The sequence below is a fragment of the Phoca vitulina genome, unplaced genomic scaffold (genome assembly GCF_004348235.1).
Source record: "Phoca vitulina isolate PV1807 unplaced genomic scaffold, GSC_HSeal_1.0 scaffold17, whole genome shotgun sequence".
Taxonomy (NCBI): domain Eukaryota; kingdom Metazoa; phylum Chordata; class Mammalia; order Carnivora; family Phocidae; genus Phoca; species Phoca vitulina.
This window is the reverse complement of record NW_022589720.1, coordinates 24,535,250-24,558,059: the sequence shown is the minus strand read 5'-3', so window position 1 is coordinate 24,558,059 and position 22,810 is coordinate 24,535,250. Positions and strand designations below refer to the sequence as shown.

The following is a 22,810-nucleotide window of genomic DNA, read 5'->3' as shown; positions in this document are numbered from 1 at the left end:
CTGTGAATTGTGTAAGACTGTTGAATCACAGACCTGTACCTCTGAAACAAATAATACATTATATGTTAAAAAAATAAAAAAGAAAATAGTAGGAAGGGAAAAATGAAAGGGGGGGGGAATCGGAGGGGGAGACAAACCATGAGAGACTATGTACTCTGAGAAACAAATTGCAGGTTCTAGAGGGGAGGGGAGTGGGGGGATGGGTTAGCCTGGTGATGGATATTAAAGAGGGCACGTACTGAATGGAGCACTGGGTATTATACGCAAACAATGAATCATGGAACACTACATCAAAAACTAACGATGTAATGTATGGTGATGAACATAACAAAATAAAATTAAAAAAAAAAACAAAACCCAAAATCTTGGCAACAATTCCTAGACCTAAATAACAGGTTGCTACTGATGAAGGGCATTTAAAATAATTTTATATTAGATTATCTGTGACCAAAATCTTCTCTAGCTTATTAATTTTGAGAGCAGAAGTCAACTTTTTCAGATACTAGGGACCTTTTGACCGTTAAGTGACATTCAAATATTCTTTTAAAACTTAAGTGTAAGTTGTTTTTTGACATGTATGAATTTACACAAATCTATTCACTTTGTCACCTGCTTGGATTTGTCAGATGGCTGACTGCGGCTACAGCTGGGAGAGGTGGGGTAACCAGCTTGTTTCAGTTGCTGGAAGGTTTCCTGGTTTTACCATTGAAACCCCTCTGTCTGGACAAACCAGGCCGCCAACGAGACTTTAGTTGTAGGCATTGTTTTATGACAAAATGAAGCTGTTGGCCTCCATGTGGATCAATTCTGTAGCCTTTGGCTCTAAAGCAGTTGAACCAAAGATGCCACCATCTCTTGGTAAGAGTTTAGTTTCTAATTAGGGACTGCTGTGAGAATTGAGAATAAGCAAGGAGGTTGCTAAAACTCTTATGATTTTACCATCTTTTTACAAACAAACTTTTAGGATAAAAGAAAGTTATTTTGTTAACTGAAGAAGGAACCACTTGTTCACTTCTTCCTGTAAGATTAAAAAAAAAAATGAGGCTTTCTGTTAAATTTTAAAAATGACCTACATGGACATAATGAGAAGCTTAACCATTTGATTTTTATGTTACCATACCTTCTATTTTAAAGGTGTAGAATTAAAGGAATACATTGGATCAGAGCAAGACAAGGATGCCAACTTTTATTCAACATAGTAGCAGAAGTCCTAGCCAGAGCAATTAGGTAGGGAAAAGAAATGAAGGGCATCCAAATTGTAAAGGAAGAAGTAAAACTGTCACTATTTATAGATGATATGACTTTACATATAGAAAACCTTTAAAGATTCCACCAAAAAACTGTTAGAATTAATAAATGAATTCGGTATAGTTGCAGGGTAAAAAAATCAGTACACAAAAATTTGTTGCATTTTTATAATGTACTAACAGTGAACTATCAGAGAAATTAAGAAACAGTCCCATCTAATTACATCAAAAGAATACGATACCTAGAAATAAATTTAACCAAGGACATGAAAGTCCTGTACTCTGAAAACCGTAAGACATTGATGAAAGAAATTGAAGAAGACACAAATAAATGAAAGGTATTCTGTGCTCATGGACTGGAAGAATTAATACTATTAAAATGTCCATATTACTCAAAGCAATCTATGGATTCAGTGCAAACCCTATTAAAATTCTAATGGCATTTTTCACAGAAATAGGATAAACAACAATCCTAAAATTTGTATGGAATCACAAAAGATCCTGACTAGCCAAAGCAATCTTGAGAAAGAAGAACAAAACTGGAGACATCATGCTCCCTGATTTCAAACTATACAACAGAGCTATAGTAATCACGGTATGGCATTGGCCAAAAAAAAACAAACAGACACATTGGTCAGTGGAACAGAATAGGGAGTCCGGAAATAAACTCATGCATATATGGTAAATTAATTCATGGCAAAAGAGGCAAGAATATACAATGGGGAAAGGACAGTCTCTTCAATTAATGGTGTTGGGAAAACTGGACAGCCACATGTGAAAGAATGAAATTGGACCACTACCTTAGGACATACACAAAAGTTAATTCAAAATGGATTGAAGACTTGAATGTAAGATCTGAAACCATAAAACTTACAGGAGAAAACATAGGTGGAAGCTCGTTGGCATCGGTCTGGGCAGTGATTTTTTTGTATCTAACTCCACAGGCAAAAAAGTAAACAAATGGAGCTACATCAAACTAAAAAATTTCCATACAGCGAAGAAAGTCATCAACAAAATGAAAAGCCTACCTACTGAATGGGAGAAGATATTTGCATTTCACATATTTAATAAGGGGTTAATATCCAAAACATAGAACTCACGTAGCACAATAACAACAACAAAAATAATCCGATTAAAAAAGGACAGAGGAGGGGCGCCTGGGTGGCTCAGTCGTTAAGCGTCTGCCTTCGGCTCAGGTCATGGTCCCAGGGTCCTGGGATCGAGCCCCGCATCGGGCTCCCTGCTCCGCGGGAAGCCTACTTCTCCCTCTCCCACTCCCCCTGCTTGTGTTCCCTCTCTAGCTCTCTCTCTCTCTGTCAAATAAATAAATAAAATCTTTAAAAAAAAAAAAAAAGGACAGGATCTGAATAGACATTTTTCCAAAGAAGATATAAATGGCCAACAGGCACATGAAAAGATACTCAACATCACTAATTATCAGGAATATGCAAATCAAAACCATGAATTATCACCTCATACCTTTCAAATGACTATTATCAAAACAACAAGAAATAACAAGTGTTGGTGAGGATGTGGAGAAAAGGGAACTCTTGTGCACTACTGGTGGGAATGTAAATTGGTACAGCCACTACGGAGAACAGTGTAGGAGTTCCTCAAAAAATTAAAAAACGTGATCCATCAGTTCCACTTCTGGGTATTTTGAAGAAAACAGAAACACTAATTCAAAAAGATACGCACCCCCGTGTTCACTGCAGTATTATTTACAATAGCCAAGATATGGAAAAAATCTAAGTGTTCATCAATAGATGAATGGATACACACACACACACACACACAATGGAATACTGCTTAGCCATAAAAAAGAATGAGGTCTTGCCATTTGCAACAACATGGATAGACCTTGAAGGTATTACCCTAAGTGAAAAAAGAAAAAGACAAACACTGTATGATTTCACTTACATGTGAAATCTAAAAAACAAATGAACAAACAGAGCAAAACCAAACTCCGATACAGAGAACAGATTCGTGGTTGCCAGAAGTGGGCAAAATGAGTGAAGGGGATCAAGAGGTCATAAACTTCTAGTTATAAAATAAGTAAGTCGTGGGGATATAATGTACAGCATAGTGACTGTAAGTCAGTATTGTGTTGCATATTTGAAAGTTGCTAAGAGAATAGATCTTGAAGGTTCTCATAAGAAAAAATTTTGTAACTTTGTGTGGTGACAGATGCTAACTAGACTTATTGTGGTGATCATTACACAGTGTATACAAATATTGAATCATTATGTCCAGCACCTGAAGCCAATATAATGTTATATGTGAATTACACTGCAATTTTAAAAAAAAGAAAGGAAAAACAAGATACACAGAGAACTAATGGAAAAAAGGATATAGAGAGGCATCTGTGCATCCCGAATAGAAGTAAGCCATTCATTTGAAATGTGAAATGAAACAGAATAAGCCAGCACACTTCTTCCCCATGATGTGGAATATTTCCCCTGTGCCTTTGGAGAGGTTCAGGAAAAGTTATATCTGACTAGGTGTCCTTTTAAAAGTTTAATTTTTAAAGGTTTCTATGTGGACTGCAAAAAAGGACAAAATCATTGTTCATTATGCCAAATGGCATAGACTCATTTACAGGGATGACATTATAGTTTTTATATAGTACAGCTGCTATGATTAACGGGTTTTAAATGACATTTTTCCCTTGGGGGATGAGGCTTTCCCAGAAAAAATCCAATTAATTTCTTCATTACTTAGGTTAAAGTCAATACTGAAAGACTTCTTATGGGAATAAATGGCTTTGATTTTTCTCTCTAGAAACCTAGCTCTGTCCGCATTGATCAACTGGATCGTGAACAGTTCAACCCCGATGTGATTACTTTTCCGATTATCGTCCACTTTGGGATACGCCCTGCACAGTTGAGTTATGCAGGAGACCCACAGTAAGATATTTCTCGGTGTTTGTCTTAGCCAATTTCACCTTCTACTAACAGCTGAATTAGCAAAGGAATACCCTTTAGTGGATGTTTTCTTATTAAAAAATTAAGACCTGAAATGAACCATGTTTCCAAATTTAGGTTACCAAATGAAACAAGTTTTGGTAGCTCCTGAAGAATTATTTTCTCTCTTGATTTGACTGCAGGAAATTATTATTCAATAGATTATCCTTGGCAATTTTGGTCAACATGAGTCCCATATATTTTTAACTTTGAAGGAACTTTTCCTTTATTCATCATTATAATATTTATTGTTATTATTATTATTTATTTTTTCAGTGCACTCTAGAGGAAAGTAGCACCATGTTGGTTCCTAGCACTGCCGGATTTATGCAGAATTCTATTTTGGGAGGCATCTTAATAAGAGCTCAAGATCCCATGCAAAGTCAAGGGTTGCGTTGTAAGGAGAAGGCATGACTTCTGACTCTTAGAATTGATGTTACTTTCCACATTTGAGTTTTTCCAACTGGCTTGTTAGTGTTTTTCTGGGAGAAGATGAGGATGTGTGGGAATGGAAATAGTACCATTATATTCTTCAGAAGTGTTTGGATTTCCTACCTCGGTAAACAAACGAACAAACAGTTTCCTGACTTAATTTTTTTTTTTAAGGATTCATAATGGGAGAAAAGGGCATGGGAGATTTTCAATTCATAAATACAATTCTGGCTGATACATTAGAAGAGGCTAAAGGGTTTTGTTCTTTTTTTTCCCCCTTTGGATAAAAGTATGAAGCAGTGAACCAGGCACTGTGTAAGTACTTCTTTCTTTCCTCCATTCTCTAAAAAATTGTTACCAAAAAGGAGAAACCCAGCTAAGGCCAAGAAAGGAGCAGTTTCAATATGACAGAAAATTCGTTGAAAGTCCCTTCTTGTCACAAATGTTAGTAGAATGTGATAGGCTCTCGTGGACTCTCAGGCGGCAGGACTGTGTGCTGCAGGACTGCGTTTCTCTTCATTCCCAGGACGCTTTACCAGGATCCTTTAGACTGATTATCACATATTTGGCTGCAACAAATATGCTTATTTTTGTCATGGTAAATACAAATCGGTGCACAGCATTTGTCTTTCTCCCTCTCCAGCGGAGAAATGGATACAGCTGTATAGCTTGGGTGTTGGCACAAACGGCGTTCTCTTTTCTAATACTCTCCAACTTTTACTTCCAACGTAGGCAGTTCAGAGACCGACCGTGTCCTTGTTAAGTAAGGGGTCTTTCTTTCAACAACATCAGAAAGTACATATTTAAATAAAATAGGTAATGATGAGAAATGATACATGTTTCTGTTGGTTTTTATGTGTCTTTGGAATTCTTTCCAGAGAGATTCGGGCATATATAGTGACACCTCATTTTCAACACAGATGTATAATTACCAGCTTAATCACTAGGTTCCAGATGACTCTTGGTCATCCTGCCCCACTGCCCCCAAATCAGATCCTTCCTTAGAATGAAGGTTTGTTGCCATTAAGGATATCCAAAAGAATGTAATTTATGATTCAGCAGGCCTATTAAAACAGCTGGTTTTATTGCACTTCAGATTCTCCTACTCTTTGTCTGAGATGTCTGTCTGTCCTTTTCCTTAGGTACCAGAAACTGTGGAAGAGTTACGTGAAACTTCGCCACCTCCTAGCAAATAGTCCCAAAGTTAAACAAACTGACAAACAGAAGCTGGCGCAAAGGGAGGTTGGTATCAAATCCTGTTCTTCTGGGATTAATGATGATGTGCTTCAGATTTATTTCAAGGTTATTGCATTACACCATACTTCTAGAATAAGATGGAAAAATACTTCTAAAAAAATTGTACTTTTCTTTCCTTACATTAGTATACAGATTGATTTTTTTTTCATCTTTTAGTATCTAAGGGAGCATCCCCCCCCGCCACCCCGCGAAAGTCCTGTTTCTTAATGGATTCCTACCATTGGGAATAAATATATCTTATTGAAATTTTTCAAATTTTACAATTGCTGGGTCAACCTTTTATCATTAATTAGACTGTACATAATATAATTTGGGTCTTACTCAAATTTCTTAGTCTTAAGGTCGTAAAAGATTGCCTTCCATATGTCTTCCATATGTCTGTTAGTTTAGTAGGGTAAACTTATTTCATAAGGTTTTATATCCCAAATTTCATATTTTTTACTAATGAGTAGTATTATCCCTGTATTCCAGGATCATTTATGTTTTAGTTCTTAATTCATAATTTTAAAAATAAATGGATTCAGTATCAACATAAATTTTGTCTCATTGAGGTTTTATTTTGCTTTGGGTAGTATAAGAGAGCAAGGCTTTAAAGCTGGGAAAAGAGTTTGAATTCTGGTCCTGTCACTTCCTGTGACTTGAGCCAGACAGCTTCATTATAAAGAGGGAACCAAGGCTAAGGGAGACTAACTGAAATTTTTCTTGTCGTTGCATCTGGGGAAAAGGGTGGTTGTGTGGACTTCTGAAATACTCCATTTAACTTTCCTCCAATGGTATTTGACCTGTAGTAGCCATTTAATCAATGGTGCAGGCAGTGTGATAATTCCTGTTATTATGAATTCCTGTGAGATTTTTATTGAATAAGTGTGCAAATATAAAATTTTTTTTATAATTAATTATTTGAAGAGATGTTAAAGAGAAGAGTCAGCTCCTGATTATGTCTTGCAAAAGTTTTAAATCATTGTCTTTTTTTAAATAGAATGTACCGTTGCTACAAGAGGTTTTGTAAGGGTTTTGCAAATTAGAAGGCAGCTTTTAGAATTATGTGGGTTGCAGATTAATTTACTGATTGTCTTTCTTAGATGTAAATGCTTAACATAAGGCTTGATACAAATATAATTTTTACATGCTGATTTTAAGTCCCAAACATCACATTTTGTTTCTTTTATCAGCAAAAGGGTATTTTTTTGTTTAAACTCAACAGAATGGTCGACTTGGTTTAGATTTTTTTCTTATCTAGTTACCAGGAAAGGCGGGCTCATACCCAAGGCTTTGACCATCCTGGCCTTCATTTCAAATAAAATATTGTAATTTGGCACGAAGAGGTTTGAATACCTGAACAAAAGGGTGATATTGAATGAATCCAGCTTATTTTCTAATGCTTGATGTTTGGCTTAATATTGCTTTACAACTGTCAGGTTACTCATCATAATGAGTTCTTTTCTAGGAAGCGCTCCAAAAAATACGACAGAAGAATACAATGAGGCGAGAAGTAACAGTGGAGCTAAGTAGTCAAGGATTTTGGAAAACTGGCATCCGTTCTGATGTCTGTCAGGTGATGATGCCTCTGAGAACACATTTATACCTATATACCTCTTTCTTTAAAAGGCATCTGCCACTGAAATTTTCCTAATTCTGTTAAGTCTATAGAACATACTATCTTGTAGCTAAATGGAACACCAACCATAAATTGTTTTCTGTTGTTTTGGTTTTGTTTTTATGTCGGTTTTCATATTGTCTTGTTTAGTTGTGTGTGTGTGTGTGTGTGTGCGCGCGTATGCACGTGCACAGTGGTGAGGTGAGTGGGGGGGCAGTTCCTTAGTAATGCTAAATTCTGTCTCTTCATGTTGAGTGAAGGCAAGTGTATTCTTCAAATGAACCTGCCTGTGTGCAGCGTATGTGTGGGTGCTTGTCAAAAGAGATAGTCCGGGGCGCCTGGGTGGCTCAGTCGTTAAGCGTCTGCCTTCGGCTCAGGTCATGATCCCAGGGTCCTGGGATCGAGCCCCGCATCGGGCTCCCTGCTCAGCGGGAAGCCTGCTTCTCCCTCTCCCACTCCCCCTGCTTGTGTTCCCTCTCTCGCTGTGTCTCTCTCTGTCAAATAAATAAAATCTTAAAAAAAAAAAAAAGAAAGAGAGAGAGAGAGTTACTCCAACGGTTCTACAGGCAGACTCCTGAAGATACTGTGTCCAAACTTTCCAGACTGATGACTCAAACTTACATTGCAGAGAACTAAAGGCATTAATGAACAAAATCAATATAAATTTCATATTTGAGCCAAATGATAATAGTTTTTCCTTGGGTGAACTAATAGAGGAACATTTCAGCTATATATAACTCTTACTAATAACTATTTTTGTTTTCCCTATGAGTGGATTTTATACCAGATTAGAGACCCCTAAAACCCAGCATATTCTTTGAGTCTTCACTTCTTTCTTTTGTTATGATTAATACTGGTTATGCTCCGTGGGAATTACAGTAAAGGCAATGAGTATTCAGGCAGGGGTCAGGTAGTGTAGTTTGCCATGTTCAGCCTTTGGGAGGAACACTTACAGGCTTCCACTCACTCTGTTTTGATGGTAGCATGTATGGTAATAAGTTCAAGGTGTCTCGGGTATTTATTTCATCACAGTGAGGTGTTTTTTTCTTTAAGTCAGTGTTGGCATTTAATTATTATATTGAACAGTGGGATTTAATCTTATTATTAAAGGTATTGCTAGGTGATTCATTGTGATGTCCAGAGCTACAAAATTTTGTGTTAAGGTGGACTGCTATTGATGCCGTGTTACTAGACAGTTTGAGAATAATTCTCTACAGTGGCAGCCAGCTGTGTCTACCAAAGTCTTCAGTTATTTTGCTAACTGACCAATTTTTTTTTTTTTTACTGTAAGTATTCAAAAGTGAGTATCTTCTGCTGATTCTTTCTTAGGGCCTTGAAGCTATATTATCCAGTTTTTCTGTTTCTCCAAAACCGACATAATGTCATCCTAAGGTAGACATAAGAATGCTGAGCAGAATGTTCAACAATCTGCTCAAAATCTGGTGCTCTCAGTGATAAGTCAGGGTTGATAGAGACATCATAAATTGTAGAGCATTATTAACTGGAAGGGACCTTAGAGATCTTTCAGTTCAGTGGGTTTTAAACTTGTGTTTTTGTTAATTTTGAACTTTTTCTTTTTTTTTTTTTTTTAAACAAAACCCTGTAGAGCCCTAATTTGTAAAAAGAAAAAAATAACTGATTGCTGGGTGGTGGGTATGGAGGGAGTATCCTGTTGTACTTGATTCCACCCTATGTAGCAGGCCCTAAGGCAGTTTTGTTCCACTGAACACAATTTTGTTGAAAGCATTGAGCCCTTTTCCCCCTTTCTTTTGGCAAAATGTCTGCATACGGGTGCTGAATAATCTGTTCTACTGCAGTTCTGTGTTCTTCAGCTGTGTCACAAATATCTTACTCTGGCTTCTCAGCTAGATAAGAAGCAGCCAGAGGACGAGGTTATCATCTCCTTATGTATTATATTTTACATTCTGTTTGGAGATTGGCAGGCAAAAGCACTCAGTTCCTTTGACTAACTGGTCAGAGAAATTGGATCCTCATTAAAACTCCTGCCAAGGTGAATACTCCTTGATCTAATAATAGTCCCTTCCTCTGTAGGACTCCCCTTCTTCCAAAGACAACTGCCATCTGTTTAGAAGCCATGTTTCCAGTCTCCAATCCTATTTTTTACAAGTAATGTTGGCCTTAAAGTTCTTATCCTAGAATAAATGTTTCTTTTTGTGTGTGTTCCTCAAATAAGATGGCAGGTGGCATGTAATAATGCAGTTTAAAACATTCAAAATAAAGGCATTTACTGTGTTTGGTAATGAAGAATAAGAATCTGAGAAATAGCAGTTAAATGAATACTTTGAATAATCCTGAAGCCTGTGAACAGATAAACTCATGCTTAATTTTAAGGGAAAAAAAAAAGCACTTCTCTAAAATCCTCAGGGGTGGGGATAGGGGAAGGATTCTCTATTTGGTAATTCATTGATGTAGAACCTACTGTTCATTAGTAATAATTGCTAGTAGGTTGCTGGCAAAAGCCTTGTGATGTTATCTGGCTGCCGCTGGAGATAAAACTGTTGTGATAAATCTAAGTACCAGCCTCTCATTCCAGAAGTATAATTTCCCAACCAGAGAAGTTACTAGGGTTTTTATGAGGTTAGAAAATTCTACCTGATGTCCCAACCAGTGTTAGGAGAAATGGAAATCTAGCGCTGAGCCTGGAACTTGTAATTACATGTGAACTAAATGCAGAACTTGAAGTCATGTTTAGAGACAAACTATTGAAAGGTTTTTTTCTGGGTTGCTGTTTATTAGAGTGACTTCTAGGTAATATGGGGGGTGGAAAGCAGGAATTAAAACCTGAAACTGAGGCTGAAAAATTCAACAGTATGCCTCAGAAAAGGCAGAAAGGCAATGCTACAGGATCCATATTTTAAGAATGGGGTTCTGCCTACTGAGGTTGAATTGGTATCTTTTAGAAGTAGGTACTTGTACCCTCTGCTACAGTAAGGAGGTGGCTCATGGGAATCAATAAACTGAACCATAAGAATGGAAAATGGATAAAGGTGACAAACAGAGACATCAAAAAAGGAGCAAGGAGGGCGCCTGGGTGGCTCATATGGTTAAGCGTCTGCCTTCGGCTCAGGTCATGATCTCAGGGTCCTGGGATCGAGTCCCGCATCAGGCTCCCTGCTCAGTGCAGGGTCTGCTTCTCCCTCTCCCTCTGCCATTCCCTCTGCTTGTGCTGTTCTGTCTATCTCTCTGTCAAATAAATAAATAAAATCTTTAAAAAAAAAAAAAAGGAGCAAGGAATCTGCTACCTTTATGGTCATCTAACCCACATAAGGCTTATGCTGTATTCGGGGGTACTAACTCCTTGAGAAAACTAAGGCCCAGGTACGTGGAGAATTGCTGTTGGTGCTGGAAAGATGAGCTGAGTTGTGGTCTTGGTATTTATACGGAGTAGACACAGGGCTCTATGTGGACTCGTTAATAGCTGTGCTGTCTTCCCACAGTGACTCTGGAATGGAATGGAAGGCTGCCATGCAGTATCACACTTAACTGATATTCTCGCTCCATGATCTATCAAGGGGTGACTGAATAGTGAAAAGAAGTATCTTTAGGGATTAAGAGGTTTTGAAAAATACATTCAAGGAGTCATTTTCTAAGTTAGAACTTGGGATGGAAATGGAGATTTATACCTCTGAGAGACATATGGCTTCACAGTTACTGTTAACAAATTTTTGGACCATGTGAGATACTTGATTTTTTTTTTTTTTTTTTAAACCGGAGGTGTAGTGCTTCTTGTGAAGGAAGAGAACGAGATTTTGCTTGAAGGCTAACTGGCCTGATAGAGAGCTGTCAAAATTATATTTTTATTATGTAAATTTCCAACATCTACAAGATGAGGGAGAAAAGTGTAGGGAGCACTGTGCTATCCTCACACAGCTTCAGTTGTTACCAGCAGCATCTCTGTAATATCACAGTCACTGTTCATGTTTTCCTGATTATCTTCTAGATATGTTTCAGTCTGCTCAAGTGGCCGTTCAGACAAAGATCCATACATGAGTTGATGTGGTTTAAGTCTCTTTACTCTTTAGATTCTCATTCCATTTTTCCCTTGCAAATTTTTGTTGTTGAAGAAACTGGATCTTGTGTTCTATGGTGTTCCTAAGGTCTAATCTGGGTTTTGCTGATTGCAACTTCATGGTATCATTCAACATGTGCTTCTCTCCCTTATATTTTCTATAAATTATTATAAACTGTCTAATAGAATACCACTGGCCATATGTGGCTACTTAAATTAATTAGAATTAAATGAAATTAAAAATTCAGTTTTTAGTTGTCCTAGCCACATTTCAAGCACTTAATAGACACATCTGGCTAGTGCCTGTTATAACAGCAGAGATGCAGAATATTTCCATCATCATAGAAAGTTCAGTTGGATGGCAGTGATCAGATTTAAGTTTATTTTTTTGTACAACTTTTTCACAGGTGGTAGTATGGTGTCTCTCTCTCTCTGTGTCTTTTTATAGTAAGTGATAATCCAAACATTTAATAGTTCTTTCAGAAAGTAAATTCTGTTAATAGAAATCTGACTTAATCAGACCGTTTTTCAGTTGAAGAAATAAGTGTTCAAATTGGAATGTATTTCTCCTCAATCATATACCTTTTTTAAAAAATGAAGTATAGTTGATATAAAATTAAATTAGTTTCAGGTGTACAACACATAGTGATTTAGCAATTACTTACATTATAAAATACCAAAATAAGTATATTGCAGTATTACTGACAGTATTCCCTGTGCTGTACTTTTTATCTCTGTGACTTATTTATTTTATAACTGGAAGTTTATACCTCTTAATTCCCTTCACCCATTTCATCCATTCCCCCCAACTCCCTTCTCTTTGGCAACCTCCAGTTTGTTTTCTGTATTTATGAGTCTGTTTCACTTTTGTTGTTGTTTTTTAGTTCATTTGTTTTATTTTTTAGATTCTACATATAAGTAAATCTTAGAGTTTTTTTGTCTTTCTCTGTCTGGCTTATTCATTTAGCATAATACCCTCTAGATCCATCCATGGTCTCTTTTTTGTATGTGTGACGTTATTAGTCACTGGTGAATTATGACCTAGACCCAGGATTTATTAAGAGCTGCCAAAGTGATATTTTAATTCTGTCTTTCTGTATTTATTAGTTAGAATACTTAAAAAAAGAATCTTCCCCTCGGTACTGATCCCATATAGGGACCCCATATAAGATAAAAAAAAATTACTCATTTGATTTATTCTGTGATACACAAGCAGTAGTCCCAGAATAACAATATTAATGGCACCACCAACAAAATGATTATGGGAAGTAGTTGTTTGTTTGGGGGTATTCCTTGTCTGTGATTCTCTACAGATACATCACACGAGGCCTGCACACTCAGATTACTGTGTTTTTAGGTCACTTATGCTTAGACCACAAACTGGTTACACAGTTAGATTATTTTATTTGACTTTTGATTTTAAATGTTTCTTTTAAAAATTAAATATTGTTTTATAAATCTGTAAAATATTTACCATAATTCCAAACTCAGGTTTACAAAGCCAAGTCTGTTTTTGAAAATCTAATTTGTTTCTCTTGCTTCTACCCCATTCTTGCCACCCCGAACCCCTAAGGGTAGCCATCTTTTAGAAATGATTTAATTTTCCTTTTAATACAAGCAAACACACACACACACGTTCTTGTTTGGCCTCCCCTCTATCACACTGTTTTTTGTTATGTGGTCACTATGAGGTCCATTTTCTTTGCTTTTTTATTTTCTTTTTATATCTCTTTGTATTTAGGGAGGTTTGTAATTCTGTTCTAATGGTTATCTTTATATTAACACCTTTGTAGTCTAATGAAACTTCTCCCTCCGCTCCTATGTGTGTGTGTGTCCCATTGTCCATTACTGAAAATGACTACTGTGTACTATTTCTTGTGCTCCTCTCATCCAGCATCTAATTTGAAGTGATGATCCTTTTGCTGCAAGTTAGTATCTATGAGATACACAATAGCCTCGTCCCTACCCTTCATGGACTTGACATTGTCCCCTCATTTTCTGATAGTTGTACTAATCTGTAGAGTATTAGGCATTTTCTGTAATATTGACTCACTTATGATTATCTGCAGGTAAAAACATATTTGAAGGTAATTGCTAGTTTATATGGCAGTATTTATCCCACCACCTCCCTTTATTTTTGATTGAGCTCATTTCTGGCAGATACCTTAAGAAGGGCTTATTAAAACAATGATCCTTGAGGTCCTGCATGTCCCTAACCATTTGTCTTTAAATATAAAGGCCACTTAAACTGGATATAAAATTTGTGGTTTATGTTTTCTTTCTTTAACATCTCAAATACATTCTCCTTGTTTTCTGCCTGGATATAAAATTTGTGGTTTATGTTTTCTTTCTTCAACATCTTAAATACGTTCTCATTGTTTTCTGACAGCATTGCTATCAGCCTTTTTTGGTTAAATTTTTCATATATACTGTGTACCCATTCAATATGTACTATCAAGCCGTCTATTATCTCAGAAATGTTTCCTTGAATTACACATTTCATGATTCTTGTTGTTTTGGTTTTCTTTAAGGATTCCTGTTATATGCATCATGTATCTTCTTTGCTCGTTTCCTGTATCTGTCGCACTCTCTTTTGATTTTTTATTTCTCTAAAATTTTTCCTTTTCCTATCTTTTATTTCTCAAAGCACTTATGGTTTAATTTGCTGTTGTCTTCGTTCTGTTTAGTCTCTGTTCTTAAAATGATTATTTCCTTTTATGTCTTTTCCCTGAGTTTTGTCACTTCTTTTCAGATCTTCCTTTCATCCAGTCATTTCATTTCTGAATTACTCTAATATTTATTTGTAGTTTTCTTTTATAGCTCCTGTTGCTTTCTTGATTTTGTTTACCTTGTTTTGAAATGTTAGGTCACAGCTTTCATCTGTTTTGTTGGCATGTTTTTCTGGCTTTTTTTTTTTTTAATTATCTGAGAAATCTTATTCTATTCCTTTTCTCTATTTTCTGATAAAATCCTTGGGTGGTATTTGATCATGATTCTTTTCTGTTGCTCTTCAAGTTAAATAATGTTAAATAAGTAAGTGAAATATTTTCCTGTACTTTCAGGAAGGAGGTATAAGCCAACTTAGCCCCTCCTTCTGCAAAGTGATAAAAAAAAACATGGCCTTATAATACCTGAGACCTGCCCCCACTGCTCCCCTTCCCTCTGGATTCTTTCTTTCTTTTGCCCTTTATTGTTCCTCTTCTGCTAAATGTGGCTTTTAGCCCCAGCACTTTCTTCACACCATGGGGCTTTACCCTGGAAGGGAAGTTCAGTTTTTCATTGAGCATTGATGGGGCCTCGGCACTCTGGCACCATTACACTGTCCTCTCGTACTCACCCAGTAGATTGGAATCTGCAGAGCCCTCTCCAGTTTTGGTCACATTTTCGATGAATATATGTTAATTTGGGGTTTCTTGCATTCTCGGGGCTGTCAGAAGCCCTGCTGCTCTCTCTGTCTTTTCTCTCTCATAGATGCTGAGACCTCCTAGGTCTTTGTCTTATTCAGGCGTTCATGAGGGTACCTTTTTGTCTAGTTTTTATTGTTCATATTGTTTATAGGTCTGTTTTGCTATTCTAGTTACTCAGTTTTTATGAGAGAATTTAAATAGCTTTAAAAACTACACATACAACCATTTCCGTACAGTCTTTAAAGGAGCTTTTTTTAATGAAAACGTTCGCCAGACCTGAATTGGCCGGTTGGGGGGAGATGCTCGTTGATTACATGTATTTCAACATTGCAAAGATTGAGAATTTAAAAAAACTGAGCTCGAGCTATGGGTGCCTGGGTGGCTTAGTCGGTTAAATGTCTGCCTTCGGCTCAGGTCATGATCCCAGAGTCCTGGGATTGAGCCCCACATGGGGCTCCCTGCTCGGCAGGGAGCCTGCTTCTTCCTTTATCTCTGCCTGCTGCTCTGCCTACTTGTGTTCTCTCTCTCTGTCAAATAAATAAATAAAATCTTAAAAAAAAAAATAAAAAAACTGAGCTAGAGATTTTAACAGTCTTATAGATAACATTGAGACTTTGTGGACATGGGTCATATATATCTTTTAGTGGTATTCAAAAGTAATAGACTTACCTGGAAAGAGAAACTGGTTCTTTTTGGAGCAAGTTTAGAGGACATAGTGTAGGGACTCAAAGCTGTTTCACATGAGTGAAGGTTAAAGGAAATAAGACTTAGGTTAACAAAGAGAAGATGTGGAAATGTTACCGTTACATGTATTTTGTTTGTCTCCAGGGATACAGCTAGGTTCAAAGGGATAAACCTTCAAAAGAGAGATTTGGGCTAAATGTTAATTAGTACTCATCAGAGTACCCTAAAGAGGGTGTTCTTTCCTTTTAAAAAAAAAAAATATTATTAAGGGGGCGCCTGGGTGGCTCAGTCGGTTAGGTGTCTGCCCTCAGCTCAGGTTGTGATCCCAGGGTCCTGGGATGGAGCCCTGCGTTGGGCTCCCTGCTCGGCAGGGAGTCTGCTTCTCCCTCTGCCTCTCCCTACCACTCCTGCTCTCTCTCTCTCAAATAAATAAAAAATCTTAAAAAAATTTATTAAGTATAGTTGACATACAATGTTATATTAATTTTAGCTGCACAACATAGTGATTCAACACTTCTATACATTATGTAGTGCTCACCATGGTAAGTGTAGTCACCATCTGTCACCATACACTATTACAACATTATTGACTATATTTCCAATTCCTTCCTTTTCATCACTGTGACTTACATATTTTATAACTGAAAGTTTGTACCTTTTAATCTCTTTCACCTATTTTGTCTGTTCACACTCCCCTCCCCTCTGGCAACCACCAGTTTGTTCTCTGTATTGTTTGTTTGTTTTATTTTGTTTGTTCATTTCTGTTTTTTGTTTGTTTTGTTTTTTAGATTTTACATATAAGTGAGATCATATGGTATTTGTCTTTCTCTGATTGACTTATTTCACTTAGCATAAAACCTGAAGAGGGTGTCATTTTCTTGACAGGTGATAATCCATCCCTCCCTGGAGGTATTAAAAAAATACACAATCCACCAGTTTGGTTCATACTTCAGAAAGATAGATGCACTGCATAGTCTTCATGACCCTTCTACCTTGAGATTTTAGCATCAACTCCCTTGAGCTTTCTGCAATTTAAATGCTTGGAAAGTGATATTATACTTTGGCCACACATTTTGTTTCCATATTATTGTGTTTTTTAATGCAGCACTTATAAAAACAAAGTGGACAAAATGCCAGTAATTCAGATCATAATGGCAATCTCTGGGAAGCTCTTGAGGGCAAAGAACATGTCCTTACTGTTTTTCTCTTCCACAGCTGTGGTAAGCCTTGCACATAGAGGTGCTCAGTATGTATTTATTGAATTGAACTGGAAAGAAGGACTTCCTATTGATTGGAATTCCTACTTGGGAGCACTAATCTTTCCTTATAAGTTAATACGGGAAACTGATACCTGCTGTTTCAAACAAATCCATTTTCGTGTATTTTTAAACAATGCCATCTGAAAATATTTCAAAAACTAAAATGATGTAAAGCATATGTCAGTCATTCTGTGGGCTGTGCCCAGCCTCTAGTTTCTGATGAATAAGAATGATTTGTTCTTTCTCTTGAGTTCTAGGGAAGTGTAATTAAAAAAAAGAAAAAGCTGTGCCTTTTATGAAATTATCTCCCAATAAGGAATCTTTAGCCAAGTGGAAAGTGATTGAAACAAAAGTAAAAGTTCTGTGTCCTCAGGTGACTTAACTGTATTGGTGGTTTTATGAAAGTTGTCCTTGGAATATTAAATCATTAAGTATTAAACCTAGAATGGCCTTTTGAGATCATCTGGCTGAGAAGTTCTTACCTGGAGGATAGTGATGGGCCTAAAGGGTCTATGAACCCATTAAAATTGCATGCAGTTTTTTGCATGTTTGTGCACATAGGCATTTTTCTGGGAAAGAGTAATTTTCCTTAGATTCTCAGAAATGTCTTGACCCTGACAAAGTTTCAGAATTTGAGTTCTAGTCCGTTCTCTTAGCATTAAAGATAGACAAGGAGGCACAGAAATTCTGCTGGCTTCATTGAGGTTACCCTGCTGAGTGCTGATGAAGCAGGGCTATTCCTACTTGAGTGAGGGCTAAGAGGCCTTGTACTAAGCAGTTTTTTGTATTTGCTCATTTAATCCTTTTAACCACTCCCACCTTGGAAGTAGCTCTCCTGATTATCTCCATTCTGTAGGTGAGGAAACAGGGAGAGAGGTCAAATAACTCCCCCGCCAAGTCCCACAGTGAATGAGTGAAGCAGGAATCAGACCCAGGCATTGTGATTCCAGAGACTATACCCTTAGCAGCTATAGCCCACCATCCCTCAAGAGGGGATTTGCAAGGATGCCACGCGGCCAGTAAACTGTTTCAGGACTTTGGCAGTTGAAATTTGGGATGGGAAAAATGGTTCTTGTTTGTTGTAAATGAAGCATTATTGTAAGTTTTTATAGAGGTGAACATACTGAAATTTTTTTCCTAGCATGCAATGATGTTGCCTGTTTTGACCCATCATATCCGCTACCACCAATGTCTAATGCATCTAGACAAGTTGATAGGATATACTTTCCAAGATCGTTGTCTATTACAGGTAAGAATTACTCTCCTGTATACTCACATGATAGCAAAATAGGAGTAATTCATCTTGCAGGTTACAAATGGGACATTGAAATTCTCCATTCTGCGAGATGATGAGGATGTTTAGTAACACAGCTCTCTCCATTACTCTACTCTGTGGCCACTTTCAAACACTTAGTTTCTCACTTTTTATTTATTTATTTATTTTTGACACTGTCCCTAAAGAAGTAGACTAAAGCTAAAATTTGCCTGTCAAACCTGAGTCCCTTCTTTAAGCCTTACCTTTTTTATGGCTCTTCTTTCCAGGTGATGACTATTCTAATTCTCCTTTGAAACATGTGGATCTTTAGGTTTCTTTTTAGAAAAGGGCTTGCACCAGAGCTCTGGAAATTTGACCCTGGAGAAGATAAGATGGAAAGATCAGGGCAAATTTGACTGGATAGATAGATCTCTTTCCTATTTCATTTGAGATGATATAAAGATGGCACTTCTATGCTGGGTGTTTAACACTAAATTTATTTTGTTGAAATTTTAGCTGGCCATGACTCATCCGAGTCATCACTTAAATTTTGGAATGAATCCTGATCATGCCAGAAATTCTTTGTCTAACTGTGGAATTCGGCAGCCCAAATATGGAGATAGAAAAGTTCACCACATGCATATGAGGAAAAAAGGTATGTTTGGATTCTAAATCTTGTGTTTTGGCTTATGATTCCTATTGTAAATTAAATCCCCACCAGGAAGAGTTTCCTGGTGACTGTTGTATACTCTCATTTTGTAGTGCTTTCTGACCCATACATAACAGCATTCGCTTTGAGGATTATTGTAAGGATGGATGAATTTTTTTAGGACAATTTTTTGCTCCTATCAAGTGTTTTAAGTAACTAAGTTGATCAAACTTGTAGACATGCAGATATCAAACCTTTTGACATCACATTGGGGTAAGATAGATAATTGTCTTTCTACGTATTGTGTCGTGATCCTAGAATGCTTCTAACAGTATTTCCTTGTTTATTATTTTTTTAAATAGGAATTAACACCTTAATAAATATTATGTCACGCCTTGGCCAAGATGACCCAACTCCCTCAAGGTAAAGTAGCTTTTGTTAATAACAGCTTTATTGAGATATCATTCACGTATACAAGTCAGCGACTTAAAGTGTACTATTCAATGGTTTTTAGAATGTTCACAGAGTGGTGCAGTCATGATCACTACTTAATTTTAAAATGTTTTCAGCATCCCCAAAAGAACCCCATATTTTCCATTTCCCCTCAGTCTGCCCAGCCCAAGGCAACCACTATTCTACTTTCAGTCTGCTTTCAATCTTCATGGATTTGCCTATTCTAACATTTTGTATAATGGTATCATAACAATATGTGGTCCTTTGTGACTGGCTTTTTTAAATTACTGATTTATAATCATTTTTATATATTCCAGATACAAGTTTCTTATCAGATACAAATTTGCAAACATTTTTTCCTCATTCTGTGGATTGTTTCTTCATTCCTTTGAAGATATCCTTCAAAACAGAAAAATTTTGATGAAGTCCAGTTTATCTATTACTTGTTGTTTTTGCTTTTGTTGTCATGTCTAAGAAACCGTTGTCTAGTATAAAATCACAAAGATTTACATCTTGTTTCTTTTAAGAGTTCAAAAGTTTTTTCTCTTACATGGACATCTTTGGTCTATTTTGAGTTAATTTTTGTTAATGGTGTGGTGTAGGCATCCAGCTGCATTCTTTTGCTGTGGCTATCCAGTTGTGCCATCATTGTTCGTTGAAAAGACTAATCTTTCTCCACTAAATTGTTTTGGCACCCTTGTTGAAAATTAATTGATGGTATATGTGAGGATTATTTTTGGACTCTTAGTTCTATTCCACTGATCTGTATGTCTGTCCTTAATGCCAGTACCATACTGTCTTGATTACTGTAGCTTTGTAATAAGTTTTAAGAATAAGAAATGCAAGCTCTCCAGCTTTCTTTTTTTGTTTTTTCCCGAAGATTATTTTGGCTATTTTGGATCCATTACATTTCCACATGAAATTTTGGATTAGCTTATCAATTTTTGCAAAGAAGCCCACTGGGACTTTGATAGGGATTGTGTTGAATCTGTAGATCAATTTGTGAACAATTGCCATCTTAATATTAAGTTTCTCAACTTTTAATATCTACATTTATTTAAGTCATCTTTAATTTATTCCAATAGTATTTTATAGTTTTATTACAAGTACATTTTGTATATCTTTTGCTGAATTCATTCCTAAGTTTTTTTTTTTTTTGATGCTATTATAAATGAGATTGTTTTCTTAATTTCATTTTTCATTGATTTTTCATATGATTTTTCATTTTTGGATTGTTCATTACCTATATAGAGAAATAGAACTGATTTTTGTATATTGATCTTGTATCTTGCAATCTCGATGAGCTCATTTGTTAGCTCTAATAGTTTTTTAGTGGATTGCTTAAGATTTTTTTGTGTATACGATCACATTACCTACAAATAGAGGTAGTTTTACTTTCTCCTTTCCAGTCTGGATGTTTTTTATTTCATTCTCTTAACATAGTTGCCCTGGCTAGAGCTTCCAGTATAATACTGAATAGAAGTGGTAAGAGTGGATCTTTGTCTTCTTCCTAAAATTTTTAGGGGAAAGCATTCTTTGGCATTGAGAATGATGTTAGCTATGGGTTTTTCATAGATGTCTTTTATCAGGTTGAAGAAGTTCCCTTCTGTTCCTAGTTTGCTGAATGTTTTTTTATGAAAATGTGTAGAATTTTATTAAATACTTTTTTGTGTGTGTCTATTGAGATGATCATCTGGTTTTTTTCTTTATCATTTATCCTATTCATATGGTATATTATGTTCATTGATTTTTGGATGTTGAACCAACCTTGCTTTCCTGGGATACATCTCACTTGATTATGCTTTTTATATGCTATGAACTTAGTCTGCTAGTATTGTGATGGGGATTTTTGTGTCTATATTCATAAGTTATTGGTCTGTAATTTTCCTTTTCTGTGATGTTTTGTATGGTTTTATTATTAGGATAATACTGGTCTTACATATGGGTTGGGGATACCCTCCTATATTAACATTCTTTTGTGTGGCCTTGAGCCCCTGAAGAATCTGGGAAGGAAGTGGACTGGTTCAAACTCATTAACAACTATGGAAAACTGAATAGAAGCAAGGCTAATGAAGCTCTGATGTTGCCCTCAGGAGGCTTATCTGTGTGTGTGAAACATAGCAGGTTACATTCTTAAGGCCAGTAGAGGAGATTGCTGGAGGGCATGTTTCTTTTTTAACCTGGCAGTTGAAAAGTTGAATAGCCAGGCTTGCCCCTTTTGGGTTCCAGGCTTAGATGGATTAAAGGTGGGTTGAGCGGAGTTAGAAGTGACAGAGACAGTTGCTGCAGCTCATAACTGGCATCCATGGCCAAGAGAGTGACCAGCCATAGCTAGCATAGCTTTCTTTTCTACCTTTTTTTCATCTGTCACTTTTCTTTTTAAATTGGCTTGCCTTGAGTTGCTCTTTTGAAATTATCATAGACCATCCTATCTTCCTCTTCAATCAAGAAGTAAAAAGAAAGGCAGGATGAAACTTTAAAATTCCCGTTTGAAGATGTACGCCTTACTATGGTATTCTGTGAGAGTCTAAGATCAGAAAAGAGCTGTCTAATTAAAAGAGCCCTTAATCACACCCTCAGGGACAGTGTGGCCATGGTTTCATTTTACCCTGCTATCTTGTAGAGTCTCCAGATGACCAGTTCTGTATTTTGATAAGTGGAACCCTGAGTTCCCTGCAGCCCCATTAGCAAGGCTCCGCATGCCCTACACGTGTACTTTTCAGTGATGAAAGCATGAGCTTAAATTATCTTTGTCTCATCCATCCCAACTGTAGTTGTGGTATATAAATTGTCTCTTGATAGCGCTGTTCAGATGTCATGATATAGGTTTTCTTTTGCTCTGTCCCAAAGAGATGGCTTTCTTACTGTGGCAGAAGGAATTATATCTGAGAAACTGTGTTCTTTTTGAATTCACCATATTGAAAATGATAGCGCATAAACAAATATGTGCTTGTGCTTTGCTGCTTGTGTTGAGAGCCTCTGGCTGTGTACCTGATCTTACTGCTGAGGCAGAATTGAGCCCACATTTCTGTTCAGGAAGAGCCTCCTCGATTCTTCGATGGCTAGCTCTGCTGTTGGTTGCGTGCGGCCGTCCAGCAGTCCCACCTGTGCCCAGCTGTGGGAGCTGTACCTAAGACTCTTCATGCACATTCAGTTCGACAGAACATTTATCTAGTGCTTTTCGAGTTTGAGGCAGTTTATAGGTCTTTTAGAGGAATTTAAGGCAAGTAAGACAAAGCTCCTACTCACCAGGATGTGTGACCACCTCAGGTGGGATAAGAGTGCTATAAACATAAATAACTTAATGTAAGGGGTCCTCTGCTAAGTACTTCAATGAAGGTCAAAAACAAAACATACATAATCTGCTGTGGGGCTGAGGATAGCTCTGGTGGTTGTTTAGGGATTATAGGTCAGTTTTATATTGTACACTTCAGTAATTGAATTCACTTGAGGTGATTTGCCCTCTCCCTTCTTTGTCTCTTAGTTTGCTATTATAAAATGGGATGCAATTATTCCTACTCCTTGGAAGTGTTTGTAGATCTTTGACACAAACACTATCAAATTGCCAGTGTCGGTG

General features: G+C 36.8%; 1 protein-coding gene across 7 annotated transcripts in view; it reads left to right on the top strand.

The window, feature by feature from the left end:
• Positions 1–22,810, top strand: part of DROSHA (drosha ribonuclease III) — a 119,889-nt gene that overhangs the window by 54,728 nt on the left and 42,351 nt on the right. For 6 of the 7 annotated variants that reach the window (XM_032415128.1, XM_032415122.1, XM_032415124.1 and 3 more), the window contains 6 exons: positions 4,029–4,153; positions 5,785–5,884; positions 7,347–7,454; positions 18,018–18,125; positions 18,648–18,786; positions 19,143–19,203. In XM_032415128.1, coding sequence (XP_032271019.1) covers positions 4,029–4,153; positions 5,785–5,884; positions 7,347–7,454; positions 18,018–18,125; positions 18,648–18,786; positions 19,143–19,203 — 641 coding nt within the window. The remainder of the gene's footprint in view (positions 1–4,028; positions 4,154–5,784; positions 5,885–7,346; positions 7,455–18,017; positions 18,126–18,647; positions 18,787–19,142; positions 19,204–22,810) is intronic. The other variant, XM_032415126.1, reaches the window with a different exon arrangement.